At 36.6% G+C, this 20893-nt stretch overlaps 1 protein-coding gene across 1 annotated transcript in view; it reads left to right on the forward strand.

Annotated features, from left to right (window-relative positions):
• cntn3a.2 (contactin 3a, tandem duplicate 2) overlaps positions 1-20893 on the forward strand; it is a gene marked incomplete at both ends in the record, with an annotated part of 59739 nt that overhangs the window by 18409 nt on the left and 20437 nt on the right. The window contains 7 exons of the mRNA XM_079402155.1: positions 9281-9373; positions 9952-10155; positions 11474-11576; positions 12072-12256; positions 17297-17433; positions 17633-17762; positions 20124-20274. Coding sequence (XP_079258281.1) covers positions 9281-9373; positions 9952-10155; positions 11474-11576; positions 12072-12256; positions 17297-17433; positions 17633-17762; positions 20124-20274 — 1003 coding nt within the window. The remainder of the gene's footprint in view (positions 1-9280; positions 9374-9951; positions 10156-11473; positions 11577-12071; positions 12257-17296; positions 17434-17632; positions 17763-20123; positions 20275-20893) is intronic.

A 20893-nucleotide genomic window follows, 5' to 3' on the forward strand; every position in this document is an offset into this window, starting at 1 on the left:
TCAATTAAAACTGGTTTTCTCTCAGAGCAGCTCCGCTGATGTTTATGTTTAGTAGATAAAACGGTGCCACTCATATCTACTTTTGATTTATCCATCCATCAGATTGCGCGTTTTAAGTGACAACCTTGTTAACGTTATACTGTAAATCCCATGTTCACGACTGCACCGGCATTCCCTCTGCATCATGGAAATTATACGGCCTTATAATGTGTTATAAATGCGACATACCTTTATCTGCACGGAGGGATGATGTCCGCGAATATGAGCGAACATGTTGGATGTATTGCCTGCTTTTGCAGCCACTTTGCATCCACATTTTTTGAAAATTGTATTCGTCCTCAAGGACAACACCACGTTTGTGTTTTTTTTTCCCATACAGCAAATTTAAACTTTTTTTCGGCGGGGGATGGAGATTAGATACAATCTCTGTCTCTGTTATTTCAGCAGAGTGAAGCAGCCGAAATAAATTGCATATGCGTGGGTGAGATTATTATATATTTTTTTTCATAATTCTTTTTTTAAAACCGTAGATATGCAAATGTTTACGGTATGATAACCGTGTACGTTCAAACCGCAATAGACGTCATACCGTTATATCGTTACAACCCTACTCTCCGCGCCACAAAGGAGACAGCCAAAGCAATCGGGTGGTCTATGGCAGCCCTAGTGGCCGTGGAGAGGCATCTCTGGTTGACCCTGTCAGATATAAAAGAGAAAGACAGGGTCTTCCTCCTCAGCGCCCCGCTTGTGCCTTCTGGCCTGTTTGGCGACACCGCCAACTCCGTTGCCGACAGGTTTCAGGAGGCTCGTAAATAAGCGGCGGCGTTTCAGCGATTCTTTCCTCTCCGCTCTCTATCTCAGGAGGCTGCGGGACGGGAGCAGCCCCAACCGTGTGCCCGTTCCTCATACAGAGAGTTGCAGAAAGTGAGCGTTGTGACTCGCACGCCCCCACATGAATGTGGTTCGCGAAAGGAGTGACGATCTGAGGACCGTCCTTCTGGCTAAGAAGTCTTCGACAAAGAAGCCCAGGGTTTCTGAGGGTAGCCCCCGCTGGGGAAGAGCGGTTTACACCTCATTATATGGTGCCCGTCTCTCCCCAGTGCCCTAAGGAGAGCATACCCAGTGTCCGCCCGGAAACGTAGCGGCGTTGAAGCCTGGCCGTATGAAAAGAAAGTTCATACACACTACGCAGGGACTTTTGAGAGTTTGGCGGCATGGGCATCTCATTCCCAAAGTGTTCAACACAGATCGAGTTCCTGAAGGGGAAAGTCTCAAGGTTATGTATGTAACCTTAGTTCCCAGAGGGAACGAGACGCTGCGTCTCCTGCCATACTTCCGGCATCCCTGCTAGCACTTCCCTCATTCTCCAGAAGCTGCCGGTGTATCCACCTCACGCACTTTTATAGCTTCCTGGTCACGTGTCACCTCGTCCGTTACATCGCGCCCATTCATTGGTTTGATTAAACACGTTTCAGAGCATGGTCTCGCTGAAGGCGTTCCCAAAGCGTTCGACGCAGCGTCTCGTTCCCTCGGGGAACTAGGGTTACATACGTAACCTTGAGACATTTTCTGGCATCAGATAGCAAACAGCTAATAATCATTAATGAAACTAGTCAACAATGACTTTTCATTTCATTAATTAATCTGGTCTCTGTGCTGTGCATTGACAACCTCTGCCAGTCACGTCATTTTACAGCAGTGAATAATTCATTTTAATGGATAAAACATCTGAAAAACAGCAGAGGTGACAGTATGAGCAGTGCAGGAAAAATGCACAGTCCAAACTGCCCAAAACAAGAGGATGCTTCATGTTACATTAAGTGCTTTAAACAAACTCTTTAGGCATATATTTTAATATGGCTTGCCCTGTCAAGTGCTTTGACAAATTTCTGTGCTGTTTAATGCATTTTCAGACAGCAAATAGCTTACATTTGCCATGGACTTACTATTAAACCATGGTTTTACTATTAAAACAACTGTGGTTATACAAATGGTAATTAATATACACCAGAAAAAACATGATTACTTCACTTTTACTATAATAAAATCATGGTTACTTTTTGTAAGCATTGTGGTCTGTGCTACTTGCAGCACTTTTCTGTATTTTATTGTTTTGTGAGTATTTGCTGCATATGTGGTGTCAAATGATTAAGATGTTTTCTTAATTTGCTGGTGCTTTTTCTATTTGCATGTGTTTACACCAAGTTGTTGCACATTGAGCTCTCTCGGCTCTGTAAACACACACAAAAAAGTGTTGTTAATTCACCTTAAAGTTCTCAATATCTCAGTATTTTTAGTCTTTTTTTTTTTTTTTTTTTGCACCCTCAGATTCCAAATTTTCAAATAGTTGTATCTCGGCCAAATAGTGTCCTATTGCCCTAACAAACCGTACATCAATGGAAAGCTTATTTATTCAGCTTTTAGATGATGTATAAATCTCAATTTCCAAAAATTTACCCTTATGACTGGTTTTGTGGTCCAGGGTCACATATTATGTTCACCAGGAGAAGGAAACTCGTACAGGTTTGGAAGAACTTGAGTGAGTAAATGATGACCGTATGACGTCACAATAGCCAGAATTCTAAGCTATAAATAGAACAGATGTACCACAGAGGCTCATAAATGTAATTAAAACAGGATATCAGTATTCACTGACTGACTCCTATTTTAAAAAAAAAACAGTTTTGTCTATTTCAGCTGCTCAGCTGATCAGTGTCCTGTTAAAAATGTATTACAGTGACCCTTTTGATGGGCCTTCCACATGCATTACTTTTTTGATTGCCACCGCAACCAAATTTTGCCTCGCTTTGGTGACTTTGATGTTGAAATGATGATGTGTGAACATGTGATTAATGTAGAGCTTGTTGGAGAGCATGACCAGTTGTCTCGACAAAGTACGCTTTCCACGTCGCTTTATTCGTGACCTCAATGGTTTTGACACCGTTACGCATGTAACATGGTGTCGAGAAAATCTCTTTTTCAGTATCCTCTGAGACCTGGTGCTCAACACAATACATTGCTCCCCATGTTGGCCTGGAATTCAGATGTCTGATCCTTCACTTTGCATGCGTCAGGTGACCCCTTGGAGCTTGCATTTTATCCTTTGTATACTGATAATAACCCACCAGCCACACGTTGGAGTCAATTAAGGAGAATACAGTGGCTCTGTTATGTTATGGGAGCTATTTTGCTGGCATGCTTTGGGTTCATTTTGTTTCCTTAGAGGGAAGAAGTCACTGCAAGTCAAAAAAGTTGTTCAGAGTGCACCTTTATCCGATGATGAATAATTCCTATCCTGATGGGAATGGACTCTTCCAGGTTGACTGTCACCCAACCATAGAGGTCATTGAATGGTTTGATGAATATGGTCACAATATCTCAACCCATTTGAACACCTATTTTGAACCAATGGGCCAAAATGGATGAAGCACTCTATAGGACCATCATCAAAATAATCTAACACTAACAATAAAGAAATGGCAAGAACATTTTGCTATGAATTGAGAATTTTCTTTCTTGTGTGGAATAAATTTGGCAAGTAAAAGCATAACATGTATAATATAATAACAATAAAATGTCAAGAACATGTTACTTTGATCAGAGGAGTGAGTTATTGTGACGTAGCCTACTTATAATTGGCATAGATTTTTTTACAGTGTAACAATGTATAGTATAGCCTACATAAAACCACTAGATTTGTTTTCTTGTTTGGAATTGATTGATAGATTGAATGATTGATTGCAATAAAATACAGAAAAAAGGCCTTTTATCCAAATAATCAAGGAAATTATTTCATAGAGTGTGTGAAATAAAAAAAATAAAAAAAAATATTTATTTATTGCAATAAAATATTCAGAAAAAAAAGTGTTATCTGAATAATCACAGAAACAATCATTTGATTAATCAGTTATCAAAATGATTTTTAGTTGTAGCTCTAGTCCAACCTCAAACTCACACCATTGGATGAGCCACTACTATGTTGGGCAGGTCGGGATGCTCACACAAACTACTGAGCTGAAGTCTTACAAATGGTTTACGTATAGTTGTCTCTACATCCCAGCAGGCACCTTGATTTTGAAAAGACATCAAATTGACATTAAATATTGGTGTCAAAAAAAAAAAATGCAAATCAAACTGATATAAAAAACTTCACGTTCATTTGACATCCACACACTGATGTTCTTTCGACCACCAAAATAATGACACAAAAGCAATGCAATGAAAGAAAAGTTTTATTCAACAAACTTTACATAAATAATACAAATGTAAATTCAAAAAGAAATGCACCTATTTTGATTGTGAACAAAGATCACAGAACAAAATATTAATAATTACTGACGTTAGTCCATATCACAATCTGAATTTGATTAGCTGTGCAGCACTACTTCATGATTGTTTAATTAAAATTGGCCAAATTCATCCGCATTATACAGTGAATTGTGTACAAAAAATGGAGTACAACTACCAAGTGAAATCGCGGCGTTCCATGGAAGCGGTTGTGTCTCACACGCATTCTAAACCACGTGGTACAGCCGTGCATGCACAAAAAAGTACCAGAAATAGTCATATCGCAAAGTCATATTTTATTGAAAAACACATTCTCACTCCCAGCTTGTCACATATTGATGCTTGGTCAGGAGCCCTTGGCATTGATTTCTGACGCTCAAGGTACCCTTCAGTGTCATTTTTTAAGTGCACAGGGTACCCTTTTAGCATCACTTTTCGACATGCAGGGTCCTCCGTTGTTTTCACTTGTTTACCTTAATTTAATGGTTTGCATGCATTTGTAAAATTATAAATAATTTTATAAATTTATACTTTCATTGGAGCATCTACCCATTTCTGAACAATATAAAACATGTAACAGGCAAATAGAAGAACAGTCACAGGTATTTATTGCAAAAACTGACCATAAAAAAGCAGTATAAAAGTATTACAAACAAGACGTATTGTATTCCAAGTCTTCTGAAGCCATACGATATCTTTATGCGAAGAAGAGAGTAACACATAAGGTTTTAATCGCTGAAAATAATCCCGCTCCGTTAACGTGCTCATATCTCATTCAAAAAGATACTCCCATAGCATGACGCAATCGGTCACGAGACACACAAAAGCCAATGGCATTTCACAACTAAGGTTGACGTAAGGCTTCTTCTGGCGACATTTTTTGAATTTTTGCACCGACTGCAGCACACAGGATGAGATTTAGAGCGGATGGAGATGATGATCGCATCTATTCCTCTCACAAATCAATCGTTTTGCCTTGGAAGACTTGGAATATTAATATTTGGTCTATATTTTTAACACAACCTGAATTCCAGAAATGTTGGGAGGTTTTAATATTTGAATAAAATGATCACATGAAGCAATATGTTATTCACAATAGAACATAGATTTACATTTAGTTATTTAGCAGATGCTTTTATCCGAAGTGACTTACAAATGAGGACAATAGAAGCAATCAAAACCAACAAAAGAGCAACAATATGCAAGTGCTATGACAAGTCTTGGTTAGCCTAACAAGGTTTTTTTTTTTTTATATAAAGAAAACAAGTAGATAGAATAAAAATAGAAAGCTAGTGTTAGAGGGCCAGATACAAAGAAGACTAATAAATACAAAGAAGACAGTTAGATAAAACATAATTAGAATAGAAAGTGCAAGAGTTAGAGGTTCAAATAGTTTCTTGAAGATGGCTAAGGACTGTTCGGATTGAGTTGGGCAGGTCATTCCACCAGGAGGGAACAGTTAATGAAAAAGTCTGTGAAAGTGATTTTGTGCCTCTTTGGGATGGTACAATAATGCATCGTTGACTTACAGAATGCAAGCTTCTAGAGTAGATCCGATACCAGAAATTCTGAGTATCTGCCGATGCCGATATCGATCCGATACCAGTGCAGTTTTTTTAAATCAATGTTGAATTTATATACCTCAATGTGTGTTGACCTGATCATCACTCTTTTGTGTGTTACACACAATCTACTAAATATAGACATCTTCATTATAAAGAAAAATAACAAACGAAAAAATATATATAATCATAATCTATGACAAATACTATTATAAACTAGGTTTGTGGATAATTCAGTAGCAAAAGTTACAATAATTATATAAGATCTAAAATTAGTGAAAAAAAAGCATTATTTAGTGGGGAACAAATAAAAGTGAATAAATGTAGGAATAAATCTGGTCAAATGATACACATTGCTATTGTTATAAAATACATTCATGAAAAACAAGTAATATATGTATATATAAATATATACTGTAAAATTAAAAGATACACTTTTAAATATATAGTACAGTAATGAGGCAGCACAATATGACAGATGAGACGAACAAGAAAGGCTATTGTAATAGCGAATAGTAAAGCAAATAGTTATGATTTTATAGGGAGTTTGAACAGAATCACTGTTTTACAGCTGATCACTGAGGTGGCAGCGATTCATTGACCAAGCCATATAACATCAATTCTGCACTGGATATTAAAATCCAAAATATAGTGAAAACACTATTTAATAGCACAGTAACAGGATCGGCAGATTAAGACATTAACTTGTGAGCAAGCTCCAAGGGGTCACCTGACGCATGCAAAGTGAAGGATCAGACATCTGAATTCCAGGCCAACATGGGGAGCAATGTATTGTGTTGAGCACCAGGTCTCAGAGGATACTGAAAAAGAGATTTTCTCGACACCATGTTACATGCGTATCGGTGTCAAAACCATTGAGGTCACGAATAAAGCGACATGGAAAGCATACTTTGTCGAGACAACTGGTCATGCTCTCCAACAAGCTCTACATTAATCACATGTTCACACATCATCATTTCAACATCAAAGTCACCAAAGCGAGGCAAAATTTGGTTGCGGTGGCAATCGAAAAAGTAATGCATGTGGAAGGCCCATCAAAAGGGTCACTGTAATACATTTTTAACAGGACACTGATCAACCTAAGACATAAACTAATCTTACACATGAACACAAGCATTCACACGTTGCAGAAAGAGAGAAAGTGAGGAAAGGATGAGTTTAAGAGAATGAAAATGTGAAATCCCATGTTCATAGCAATATGTGCTATTGCATAGACCTGAGCAACCATCAATCACTTAATTAACCCTCGCTTTGAGTTTCTCAATGAGGCTAAAATTTATATTAAAGACACCAATTCAGTTAGAACCTGGAGGTTACTTGCTTGCGTTGCTAAGGGAATCACTTTTGTCGTCGTCGTTGCAGGAAAGGGGTTCCCCGAAGTGGCTGATTGGTTGAGAGTTCAGTAGTCGTGAAGTGACGTCTTGGGAAGCCAATGGAGTTGTGGCTGGTAGAAGTTTTGAGGCGGTCACAGACTCGAGTTGTACTCAAGGTTGTAAGCTGTTCTGTGAAAGAGGCTTGCTGGTTAGTTTGCTTGCTTCAGACTAGTTGGTTCTAGGATTTGGACAGATTTATGACGTTGTCCTGTTACAGCTTTGAGGCCCCTCTTTGTGGAATCTCAGCTTCTCATGTTTCGATGTTCTGATCGAATCTTAAATTTGTCTGATTCAGTCTCTGATGTCCTACACTATTAATAATCTTTCATTGCACAAAAATATTATAAAACAAAAGGCTCCAATACAGAGTGACACAAAGCGCTTTTCTTTTAACAGTTTTAAATGACAGTTACTGTGCTCGTGAAGATAGTGCTCTCTACAACAGTGTTGTGGTCTAACAGACACCCGGTAGAAAGTAACACGATTTAACAGCACGAAACTCCAGCAAGATAAAGTCCTTTTATGCAAAACCATTTATCTTTATTTACAGATCAAGCATAATATTAGGAACACTGAGATATGAGAGTTTTTACTGTAACCGAATGCGACACGCAGTTTGAGTGCTGAATGGTGGATGACAGAGAGCCACAGCGGAGAGAAGAGTTTATGTGAACTTGATTTTTATATTCATCTGTACCTCACATAATTAAACTATGGACCAGCTTCAGAACACTTGGAATATAGTGCTTGAAAACTTTATGGTGCTTTATAATGTGTTTGTGGCTTTTGTGGCGCTTACCAAATAACAGAATAGTCTACGCAGAATATCCAGGGCTCCAGACAAATAAATCAAGTAAGGAGCTATTGGCTCCTATAAGAAAAAAACGTATGCGCCAAATTATTTTTTAGGTGCCATAGAATAAAGTATTTAATTTTTTTATTTTTTTTTACATTTTGACATTTCAATCATGTTTATGTCTAATCTTTTCTTGCATTTATCAGCATTTTAATCCATCTGGGAACTAAGGTTCACTTAAAGTGGGAACTAAACGCCTTTTCCAACTTATTAATATAGTCACAAAATAAAAAGTGAACACAACACATTTTCAAACTGTTATTTGTCAGGCTAATATAAAGTTCACGCATATAGAACACAGCATATAGACTAAGATCTTGATAAGAAGAAGCCATATTAGTAATGATTATAAACGAGAATTGTTAACGATATTGCCAGTATCCACACAGCCGACAGCTTTTCCTGTTGATGTTTGTTCAAGTTGTGCAAGAAATAGACACCGCTTTTGTGCACTTTCACTTTGCACGTCTCCGTCATTTTGATATCTCTCGTGCTGCAGGGAGCTGCGTTTAGCAGGCATTTCGGCAGATGAGGACTGTTTGAAACTTTTTCCATTAAAACTTTGATGCGCATCGTCTCTGTTTAATACGTGAACATAACAAAAGATGTGATCGCAAAACAATCAGGATTTTTTTTTTTTAAGTCTTAACATGTAAATATACATTGTCGCCAGTGACGACCTCAGCAAAAACTTCACTCGCAAATTAATATTTTTGGTCTCAAATGTTTTAGTCTGTTTTAAAACCGTTTTAGTCGCAGTCTGGAGTCCGGCCTCATCTGACTGATACCCCGATCCAGCAGAAAATGCCAGTATCGGAGCGATACCAATACTGAATATCGGATTGGCGCACCCCTAATCTAAACCTTGACATTGATTTGATGTAAACCAAATGTCAAACACTTTGGCCTACATATACATTATCCAATTTCAGTGAGTATTAATTTCATATTTTCACCCAATTACCACTGGAAGAAATTTCTGTCCAAACTGACCTTAAAATTATGTTATACAACATCTTGATCAAATCTTGACTAAAATTTGATATCACTTGATAGCATGGTGCCTGCTGGGATGTTAATCTGGGATAAAAGAAATCATCTCTAAGGTATTTTTATTTCATGCTCATGTCTAGCACTGCTGTATCTTCTGACTGTTTTTTTTTTTTGTTTATGCCTTTCAGACTTGAATTTAAAAACTCAAACGAGAAGTGCTGTCTCTGTGCGAGAAGGCCAGGGGGTTGTTTTACTTTGTGGTACACCATCATATGCAGGAGGTAAGGCATTTATAGTGTTACTTTTTTGGTTTATTGTCTAGTCTAGCATAAATATGCTGTACACATGTGTGAAATACAGAGTTCTGACTTTTATCAGTGTGCTCCATGAAATGTTTTTTGAATGGGAAGAGCTTACATGCTTTGTCTAAAATCATTTTTAGAGACCATAGGAACACTTTTTTTTTTTTTTTGCACCTTGTGGCCTGTAAAAATGTTTACAAATTTGAAGGACTTAATGGCTTTCAAGTAAGTGTGTGAGTTCATTCATTTGAATCTACGCCTGACACCTATGTCAGAGTATTTTTTATTTTGATTTTTTAATATTGTTTGGCTTGACTTTCTTTTTAGTGTTTTATAAAGATGCGTTTAACACAGCTTAGGCTTCTAATTACCCTATGATCATTTTAGATACACCTGGATCAGATTTCAGAAGTGCTATTGGAAAAGAAAAGTGTTATCGGTGCCCTAATGATTATAAAAGAAATGAAGAATTTCTCATTTAAGTTCCCAAGAGTGTTTGGCTAGCCTAGTGGATTTGTTTTGAATTATATATGTTTTGTTCCCTATCTATTTTCCAGATCTCTCATTTGCATGGGTCTTTAATGAGTACCCTTACTTTGTTCAGCAAGACAATCGTCGCTTTGTCTCTCAGGAGACGGGAAACCTTTACATCGCCAAAGTCGAGCCCTCAGATGTGGGTAACTACACGTGCGTGGTGGTAAACCGCATCACTAAAGGCAAAGTCCTCAGCTCCCCGACCCCTCTGGTACTACGAACCGATGGTAAATATCTTCTCATTTTTCCAGTGGGCAATTTAGTAGTCAAAAGCTGAATCATAGCATAGCACTATAGGGTTTGATTGACCTTTTGATGCAGTTAAGCATCAGGTTGGGTTGAATTGTGTCAGAGCACTTGCTGTAGGAGGTCCAACCCAGCTCCATCTTACATATAAAATTACATAAATAAAGAGCTTTAATGTAGTGTATCCAGTAAAATAATAAAAAGAAAACCCAAGTAATATTAAATATTAAACAAGTGCTCAAACTAAATAGTTAACATGTTCTTATGCAACATTAGATAAATTATGTGTCTAGCATGGGCTAACAGCAAAATGTATATTTTTTGTGCTTTGGTTCAATTCCCAAGGTGCAATAAACAAATATAGGCCTATGTAGTCGGGGGGTTTTTTTTATTTTTTATAGATATATATAAATGAAGTAGCAGGATCTTAAATTAATTCCATATTAGATTTCACTAATTTGATTAACTTAATAAACCCTCTTAGTAGACCTTTACAATATTACCACCATTGGCTAGTAATTTTCTTTTTGCTACATGACTGATATGCAGTATATATATAAAATATTAGTCAATCACGTATTTTTTGGCTGGTAGTAATGTTTACTACTAATAATATAAAATGCGCTAAGGTCTGTTAAGTAGCTACAGCAACTAAAAAAACTTCTCAACTAAGACAAAAACTTATATTTGAGAATAGTTTTAAAATCAACAAAAACAGAAATGCAAGTAGGCTTGGTAGCGATGGTTTACTTTTTAATGTATTGAATAATGCCGATGAATAGTTGATTTATGTCTCTGTCTTTGTATTTGGACTTTAAATGTAACACTAATTTATTTTGCTTAGGATTTGAAAGCAACACCGAAAACATTTTCTCTGGTGTCTACTTGACAGCATGTTAACCATGCAAACACTTTTAAACAACTGTAAGACAGTGTAAATTAGTTTTAGACAGTGTTTTTTTTTTTTTTTAGAAGTCAGAGCTTCGTAGACAACCCTGCTTACTCTCAAGAAATGCTTTCACAGTCCTAAATATACTTTGCCATAAAGTAAACACAAACAATGGCTGGAGAAAATATTTACCGACACAGTAAAAACTGCAGCAAACACCACACCTCTCCACATTGTGTCAGACTCCAGATGATGGTATGAATAATTTGTTGCCTTTGTTTTAGCTGCTTGTTCTCAGGGAAAAAAAGCTGTTCACCTCCTAACACTCTTTTGTATCTATCATATAATGTGTTTTCTACTATTGTACACACATTAAAAAATAAAAAATTATTATTTTGTTTACTTTATAGGCGTAATGGGTGAATATGAGCCGAAAATAGAGGTTAATTTCTCTGACATGGTTCCAGCTGCAAAGGGATCAGTTGTGACACTGGAGTGTTTTGCTTTGGGGAAGTAAGTGTGATTCCTCACCCTTTTGTAGTTACTGATGCCGCTTCCTTCCTTTATGGCTACCCTGACTTTTAATGGTACTCTTGTCACTGAGCTTAATGTGTTTTTCAACTTGGACTTTTTCCACCACTTCTCGCCACCTTTTAAACATGCTTGTCAAAATCTGTTTGGGAAATACCGTATAACAGTCTATTTTTTGCCTTGAGGCAATTTTTCTCTCTCAGTTGATCCCATTAGCGGATGAGCCATATACGTATTCCTTGCAAAAAGAAATGAGATGGTGTCTTATGAGGAAATGTAACTCATTTAGTATGTTAGAGCTGAGATCTGAGGAGGAACGACAGTAATCTACAATATAATGATATTATACAAAATTTCTTTGTCTTTTCTGTTTCTCTCTCTCTCTCTCTCTGTGTGTTCTTTCCTTCTTTTTTCTCTCTATGTAGCTTAATTTTTCTCTTTTGCAAGATCACTCACCGTAGTTTTTCATACATTCAGCCCAGTTCCAGAGATAACGTGGAGGCGAGCGAATGGAGTGCCGTTTCCCAGCAAGGTGAAGATGAAGAACTCAAATGTAGTTCTGGAGATTCCCAGTTTCCAGCAGGAGGATGCCGGAGGCTATGAATGTGTGGCTGAGAATAAGATGGGAAAGAACACAGTGCAAGGACGACTGTCTTTCCATGGTATGATTATTTCACTCATTGTAATTTTATATTCAGTGCACATGGTATGATTAATTTTTGTTTATTACCCGGATTTTGCAAAATGTCATAGCAGTTTCTTGCAATAAATCACTGTATTCAGATACATTGTACATTGTGTAAGTGGCGCTGTTGTACACATGTAGATACACATGATTGTTTTATTCATCGTATGATTTTATTTTGTTCGCATTTGTGTCATTATTTCAAAGTACTGTTACACAATGACTGGATATTAGTAGGATTTGCAGAAGCCGGTCGTCTTTGCCATATCGTTTTCTCTGTCATTGAAATTAATGCTTGCTAATCATTTAAAATGCACTTAATGGATATTGTTGTCAAAACGATTCAGATTTTCTTGCCAGCATTTATCATGAGGACCTCTGCCAGTTCAGTCATTTCTCAATTGCAGTGAATTGCTTTCTGATTACTTTCTGGCCTGTCTGGACTTTCTTATAGTTTCTATAACTGCATAGTAAAGACCAAAATAAACGGAGCTCACGTAATGGATTTGGCAGCGTGATGTTGCATCGTGCCAAGACTCAGCAGTGCTAAATACTAATTTGAGACACTTTCGTTGATCCAGCAAGGTGTCAAATGGCAGAAGTTACAGTTTTATAGAGCCAAGTCATAGATTGATAGATAGCATTTTTGTTTTGCTTTTAGATAGATAGATAGATAGATATTTGCTTTATGATGGATTGATGGATATTCGCTTTATAATAAATGGATGGATAGATAGATATTTGCTTTATGATGGAATGATAGATATTTGCTTTATAATGGATAGATATATATTTTCTTTATGATGGATGATAGATATTTGCTTTATGATGGCTTTATATAGATATTTACTTTTATGATTAGCTTTATAAATGATCGATAGATAGATGTTTGCTTTATGATGGATGGATGGATATTTGCTTTTTGATGGATGGATGGATATTTGCTTTTTGATGGATGGATGGATGGATATTTGCTTTATAATGGATGGATGGATGGATAGATATTTGCTTTATAATGGATGGATGGATGGATAGATATTTGCTTTATAATGGATGGATGGATGGATGGATATTTGCTTTATAATGGATGGATGGATGGATAGATATTTGCTTTATAATGGATGGATGGATATTTGCTTTATAATGGATGGATGGATGGATAGATATTTGCTTTATAATGGATGGATGGATGGATAGATATTTGCTTTATAATGGATGGATGGATGGATGGATATTTGCTTTATAATGGATGGATGGATGGATGGATATTTGCTTTATAATGGATGGATGGATGGATGGATATTTGCTTTATAATGGATGGATGGATGGATGGATATTTGCTTTATAATGGATGGATGGATGGATGGATATTTGCTTTATAATGGATAAATGGATAGATGGATGGATGGATGGATATTTTGTTTATGATGGATAGATATTTGCTTTATAATGGATAGATAGATATTTGCTTAATGATGGATAGATATTTGCTTTATAATGGATAGATAGATATTTGCTTTATAATGGATAGATAGATATTTGCTTAATGATGGATGGGTGGATATTTGCTTTATGATGGATGGATGGATGGATGGATGGATGGATGGATATTTGCTTTATAATGGATAGATAGATATTTGCTTAATGATGGATGGGTGGATGGATTGATGGATATATGCTTTATGATGGATGGATTGATGGATGGATGGATATTTGCTTTATGATGGATGGATATTTGCTTTTTGATGGATGGGTGGATGGATGGATGGATGGATGGATATTAGCTTTATGATTGATGGATGGATGGATATTTGCTTTATAATGGATGGATGGATGGAGGATGGATGGATAGATATTTGCTTTATAATGGATAGATGGGTGGATGGATGGATATTTTGTTTATGATGGATAGATATTTGCTTTATAATGGATAAATGGATGGATGGATGGATATTTTGTTTATGATGGATAGATATTTGCTTTATAATGGATAGATAGATATTTGCTTAATGATGGATGGATTGATGGATGGATGGATATTTGCTTTAGGATGGATGGATGGATGGATGGATGGGTGGGTGAATGGATATTTACTTTGTGATGATAGATATTTGTTTTATTATGGAAGGATGATGGATGGATAAATATTTGCATTATGATGGATGGATGTCTAACACTTATTTGCTTTATGTAATTGATAGATAATTGTAGGCAACATTAATTTGCTTTATGGATGAATGGATAGATATTTGCTTTATAATGGATATATACTGTAGATATTTTCTTTATGATGGATGGATGGATGGATAGATAAATGGATATATGCTAGATAGAATCATTATTTCACCTGTGGTTTGTTATTCTTTATCATTGTATTTTAGTTAACCCCCTGGGGTCTGAGGGTGTTTTGGGGGCCTGGAGAACTTTTGACATGTCCTGACATCTCATTGTGCTTTTTTCAGTTGCTTATAAAAATATAAATGGCTAAAGTCTAATAACACTGTAAACAGCACAAACTGGGCTACAATAATATGTTAGCAGCATTTATGTACATGATTGTGTTTTTGAGAAAGCAATGTTTATGCTGCTCATTATTAGCAATCCAGACGCTGCAATTAGGTCAGCTGTTATTATCTTTGATATTTCACTCTCCAGTTTATTCATTATTTTGCCTTAGTTTTATAAGATAAAGCTTCTGTTCCAAATCTGACACCAAAGTCTGGCTCAAAGGGATATCGCTTAAATATGGACAAATTACAGGCTATCTGGAACTTAAGCACTTGTGAGCCCATATTTGGAGGCGAGGCATGACTCAAAGGACTATTAGGCACTAGAAGCAAGCATGTGAGAATTATTACCTCCTTGGCTCTGTCATTTTCCATCGACACAATAATAAGAAGAACATGCCTCAACCTAATGATGTGGAGATCACTGACTATGTGCAGAATTACCAGCCATAGCGTGCTTAAAAATTATTGAATAGCAAGATAAAAATAGCACATGTTCCTCATGATAATTAATAGCAGAACAGCTACTCAATATCTCGTAGGTATGAAGACCTTTCACATGTGGTGTTATTGATTCAAATAAATGGATATATAATACAAATAAGAAAACTACTTGCAAGGAACCCATTAGTGAAATACAATACATAAAAAACTGTAGCGCAAATCAGCGTAGCGCTGTTGCATAAGACTGCTGGGATTTCAAAGGTGTTCCTTCCACTCACATTTGTGTATCCACCACTTCTAAGTTCCCAGATGAAATGCTGTTATTGTGAATGTGAGTTTGTTCATTCCCAAGGTTTGTGTATGACTTATTGAGAAGGTTAGAGGGGCAGGTGCAACTCTGACCTTCTTCTGAAAAGACCCAGCCTCCACAAACGATACAAAAACATGAAAGCTTTTCTTCCCAGCGCTGTCAGAGTGGAAGCATCCTTGTATAATGCAGTATGCCAAACTCTTTGAAAAAGGCTAGAGCTTAGAAAAGAAAAACAGATAACAGTTGCGAGGCTGGTCAGCTCTTTTTTCATGGATGTTTAGGTTTAATTAATTCCTGGAAAACCAAAGCTGATCAGTTTTCTTGATGAGTCAATCAGTACATGACTCCAATCGATCAGTTAAGTGCTTAGTTGCCACAAAACCTGCAAACGTTGTTAGCAGGAATGGTGATTGATCTTGTGTGATTGGGGGGAATCAACAACGCAGAACATGAGGAGAGTGTCACATTATAGAACCGTGCTTGACGGGTCAATCATGGATATAGACATGAATGGAAACCTGTCACCTTTTTAATCGGGAGGAAGACGGATAGATCAAGTACTTATTGACATTTTGAGCTTCCAGTTAATTGGATAAAAGAGTGGCCATGTTTCAGCAAAGCCAAACCCTAAAATCATTGTACAGTTGGAGGTTTTTTGTAACTGCTAGCATGTTACTAGAGAACAAGCCCAAGTCTCTCTGATTTTCTAGTCGCTATATATGGCCCTCAACTGTAAGTCTTTATCGTAAGAAAATAATTAATTTAGAAATACAATAAGAATAGACATTACTAAGCAGTAATCAATATCGACAGTGTTTGCCTTAACAATTATGTTTTCATTAAGATTGGAAGACGTGGTACTATATTTATTTATGCATTTAACAGATGCTTTTAACAGACAAAAGAGGAACAAAGCAGTCTCTCAAAGAGCCAATAATAATGCTGTGTTTATTAGACAACAAGGAGGCAAGCTTGAAAAGAGGACAAATGCAGAAAAGAATGTTCATTTTAAAATAACAATATAACTAAAGTTAGTTTTTTCATAACTTATATAATGTTTTCTTAAGACATTAACTAACATATAGAATTTAAAAATATTCAGTGTCAACCTATCAATCAAGATTGTGATATTTATACTCTGCGATTTAAAAGTTTGTTATCTGTAAGAATGTTTTATTATTATTTTATTTAGCAAGGACACATTAAACCAATGAAGATGCAATGCATTTATGTCACAAATGATGCATAATAATGTTACAATATTATATATTTCTAATGCTATTGTTTTGAACTTTTTATTCGTCAAAGAATCCTCAAAAAAAAATGTGTTTCCACAAAAGCATATGTTTTCAACATGGATAATAATAAATAAATAAAAAATGAGAAGCAAATCAGCATATTAGAATGATTTCTGAAGGATCGTGTGGCACTGAAGACTGGAGTAATGATTCAGCTTTGCATCACATGAATAAATTATATTTTAAAATATATTCAAATAGAAAATAGTTATTTTTAATTGCAATAATATTTCAAAATATTACTGTTTTTACTGTATTTATAAACAAATAAATGCACCCTTGGTGAGCATAAAATGGGAAAAATACTGAGATGAGAAACTGTGGCCGCTCTGTTGACAACATGATCACATCTGAGAACAAAGACCATAAAAAAAGATCTTCACAAAAACAGTAAAAAGAATATATAAAGAATGACTGATGAATTAATTCATTAAAATGATTGACTTTTGTCTCTTCAGCAAAGCCTCAGTGGGTTCAGACGATGCGAGACAATGCTTTGTCAATCGAAGAGAGATTGTTCTGGGAATGTAAGGCCAATGGGAAGCCCAAGCCTTCATACAGCTGGCTGAAGAATGGAGAACTACTGGCAGCCGAGGTAAAATTCAAGCAATGGTGTAGTCGTGAAAAGACTAGATTGGCAGTGCAGACATCCTTGGGTCAAACCTCAGCTGGAGAACTCTGTCAAATGTATATGACAAAGCTGTATTGATTATATAATGCCTAAATCTCTGTTGTTTGAGTCGAATGCACAGCTATTTTAAAATTCTTTTCATTGCTGTTCCTCTGTTTCACAGGACAGGATCCAGATAGAGAACGGAGCCCTGACAATCAGCTCTGTAAACCTCTCAGACGCTGGCATGTATCAGTGTGTCGCTGAGAACAAACACGGAATCATTTATTTTGGTGCTGAATTGGTGGTGTTAGGTAAGAGAACCTTCTGTACCCTTCTCATTTCCAATTATCTTGTGCCTTTGTTCACTCTGCAACACAATCCCAACAAACACAAAACATGTCTATTTCATTACACTGGTTTTTGGTTGCAGTTTTGCATGTGCAGTATAACATTTAAAATCTTTCTAGTAACTAAAATCAGAAATGAATGTATATAAACTAAAATGTTGTATAATAAAATTATTATTTTTGCCAGTTATAATTTTATTTTATTTTTTTACTGCCATTCGGTTGCCTGCAATAAATTATGATTTTTTTTCATACTGTCATTTCAACAATGAAAGAGACTGTTTGAATGGCTGTATAAGTATTACTTTAAAAACTAGAGTGCATAGAGTGAATCAAGACTGGCAGATGTGATGCTATATGATGCATATTTTTATTTTAATGTAGGTAAAGCAGCTGGAGAAACATTAATAAATATTAAAATACATACTAGATTAGAGTGAATTAAGACCGGCAGATGTAATGCTATTATGATGCTATTATATATTATAATATATATTTTTATGTATAGTTATTTTAATAATTAGGTAAAGCCTTGTTTTTTTTTCATACTATTGTTGTTTATCGTACTATTGTTATTGACACTGCTTGAATACCTGTATGAACACACATTTCTCATTTGCGGGAAAATAAATGCAAACAAAGCAACACTTAATTTGCAAGCTTTTAACAAGTAGCATTGAGAACACTTATGATAGCATTTAGGTGTCTGTTACCTATTTAAGACTAGAGTAGACAGACTAGAGCACCTTTTTTACATACTTTTACAGTGTGCTTGAGTTTTTTAAATAAAAATGATGGTGAGTAGACTTTGAGTCAGTACTTTTAAATGTAGCTCTGAGTCACTGGTTCAATTGGCACTACAAAGAAGTGACTAGTGCAGTTTGCAAAAAAGGTTGAAACTGCAGTGTGACTGATTATGAATATCAGAACACAGCTCTCATCCACTGGTGTGTGCTGAGGTTTTTTACAGGCATATAAACTCTTAAAATGGGCTCACACACCAAGGAGCTGCCCTCTTTTCAACATTTCCCATAAGAACATTGATTTTGCAACATTTAGAGTGGGGTGGCGTGGCACTGTGACTTTCAGAAATGTTAATCCACTATTGATTGGCTGGTGGGAGATGAGGAACTCTGGCCGCTCTGTTGACAACGTGACAAAGCCACAACTGAGGGGTTCACTGGTTGAAAAACCTTCGAGTAGACAGTGACAAAGACCAGAGAAAGATCTTCGTCATTGGTTCATACAGAGATGGAGAGAGTGAGAGAGAGAGAAATGGTGGAAAGTGGGTAGAGGTCATTAAGGACACCTCTGCTTTCTGACTGCAGCCAATTCCTTCACTGGTCTTGTCTAATGATGTTTGTGTAGGAGCCAGCAACCCTCCACGGGCTAATTAGGTAATAGAGATGCTATTTAACAATGCTTTAGGCCGCAGCGTGTTCGCTATGACAGTGCATAAGCAGCTTTCCCATTCACAGCATTGGATAAACGCTGCTTCTCGGCAGAGGAGACACATTAGACCCAATTAGTGCTGGTCTTTTAGCATTGCGTCATCGGTATCGGAAAATGTCTTTCATATAAGGGCTACTTTAAAAGCTGGACAACTTATATAAACACTGGTGTCATCTGACTGTGTAATATCAGTCATCCTTAAACATGTTTAGGGTTTTATACTATACGTTTTTTAGTCATTGAGAAAATGAGAAATGTTGCCTTGGAAACTAGCTGTAATTAAATAAGTCAATTTTTTATATTTCATTTTAGTAATGAAGTATTGAAAATGTTTTTAATGGGTTTATTTTAAGTTAACTGTATTAACCCTGGATCAATATTACAGTATGTGAAATATTATTACATTGTAAAATATATGAAAAAAAAGAAAACCATTATTTTACATTGTAATAATATTTCACATACTGTAATATTAAGTATGATCATACTAAATATATAAGTATTTTTTTTTTCTCGGATGGTCTCAATAAAGACTGGTCAGATTATGGTAGTGAACTGTATATTGCACAACCTAGTGCTCAGAACCATCCGCACGATGGGGAGCTGGACTGCGCAAATTGCATTCATCACTAATTTTCTTACCTGATTTGCATAGTTCCTTTAGTGAAGTGCTAAAACAACAGATAGCATACAAGTGAAGTCCCTCCAGAATTTGCATCGAACTGTTCCTTTAAGAGAAAATGCTTAAGTGGTCCTACATCAGCAGCACACACAAAAACAAACAGAATGCTGCTGTCCGTTTACAGTAATGCATGCAGGGCATTCGTGCCTGAGGTGGCAGTTTGACTCTCTCGGCCCTGTGTTTTTCCACAGCCTCGCCCCCAGACTTTTCCAGAAGCCCTCTCAGAGCTCTGCTTAAAGCCAAGACGGGCAGCACAGTCACCATGGAGTGCAGGCCGCAGGCTTTTCCCACAGCCATCAGCATGTGGAGGAAAGGCAACGAACCGGTGCAGAGCTCAGAGAGGTACAGATAAAATATTTTTTCTCTCTTTTCTTTGTATTCTTGTCCTTAATTCCTCTTATTCCTTCACCCCAGCAGCCCTGCTATGTTCACACTATCTGTGCACAGCCTGCAACTGTACAGTTATCAAAAGGAAGCTGCATTGCCAATTGTGGTAGCTCACTGACCATAACACTCATGAATTATGAAGCAGGCCATTAGGCCGGGCCGGCAGGAGGTCGCTCTGCATTTTGGGTTGAGTCTGTCAAGTATGAAATGATTCCTGGTAGGAGGCCACTTGAGGAAGCACGGCGGATCGCAAGCTTGGCTCTTTTTATAATGAAGTTGGATTATGGGGAGAATCCTGTCAAGGGTGCAGAATTACTTTGGGAAAACAATAGATTTGCATTAAGCCACAGTTGTTTGTTTTGAGAGCATTCGGTGAGACGTCCCAAGTCCAATTTAACTGTAAGCGCATTGACGGGGAATTGTGCATTATGACATTAACATTCCAGCACTGGGTTACCAGCATTTGCTATCTGGTACTATGGATGATATATAGTGGATAGCTGTTATGTAAGGCTTTTTCCATAAACCAAACACTGCTACACATCTATATGCCAACACTAATAGTACCATTACA

Source organism: Barbus barbus (genome assembly GCF_936440315.1).
Source record: "Barbus barbus genome assembly, chromosome: 41".
Taxonomy (NCBI): domain Eukaryota; kingdom Metazoa; phylum Chordata; class Actinopteri; order Cypriniformes; family Cyprinidae; genus Barbus; species Barbus barbus.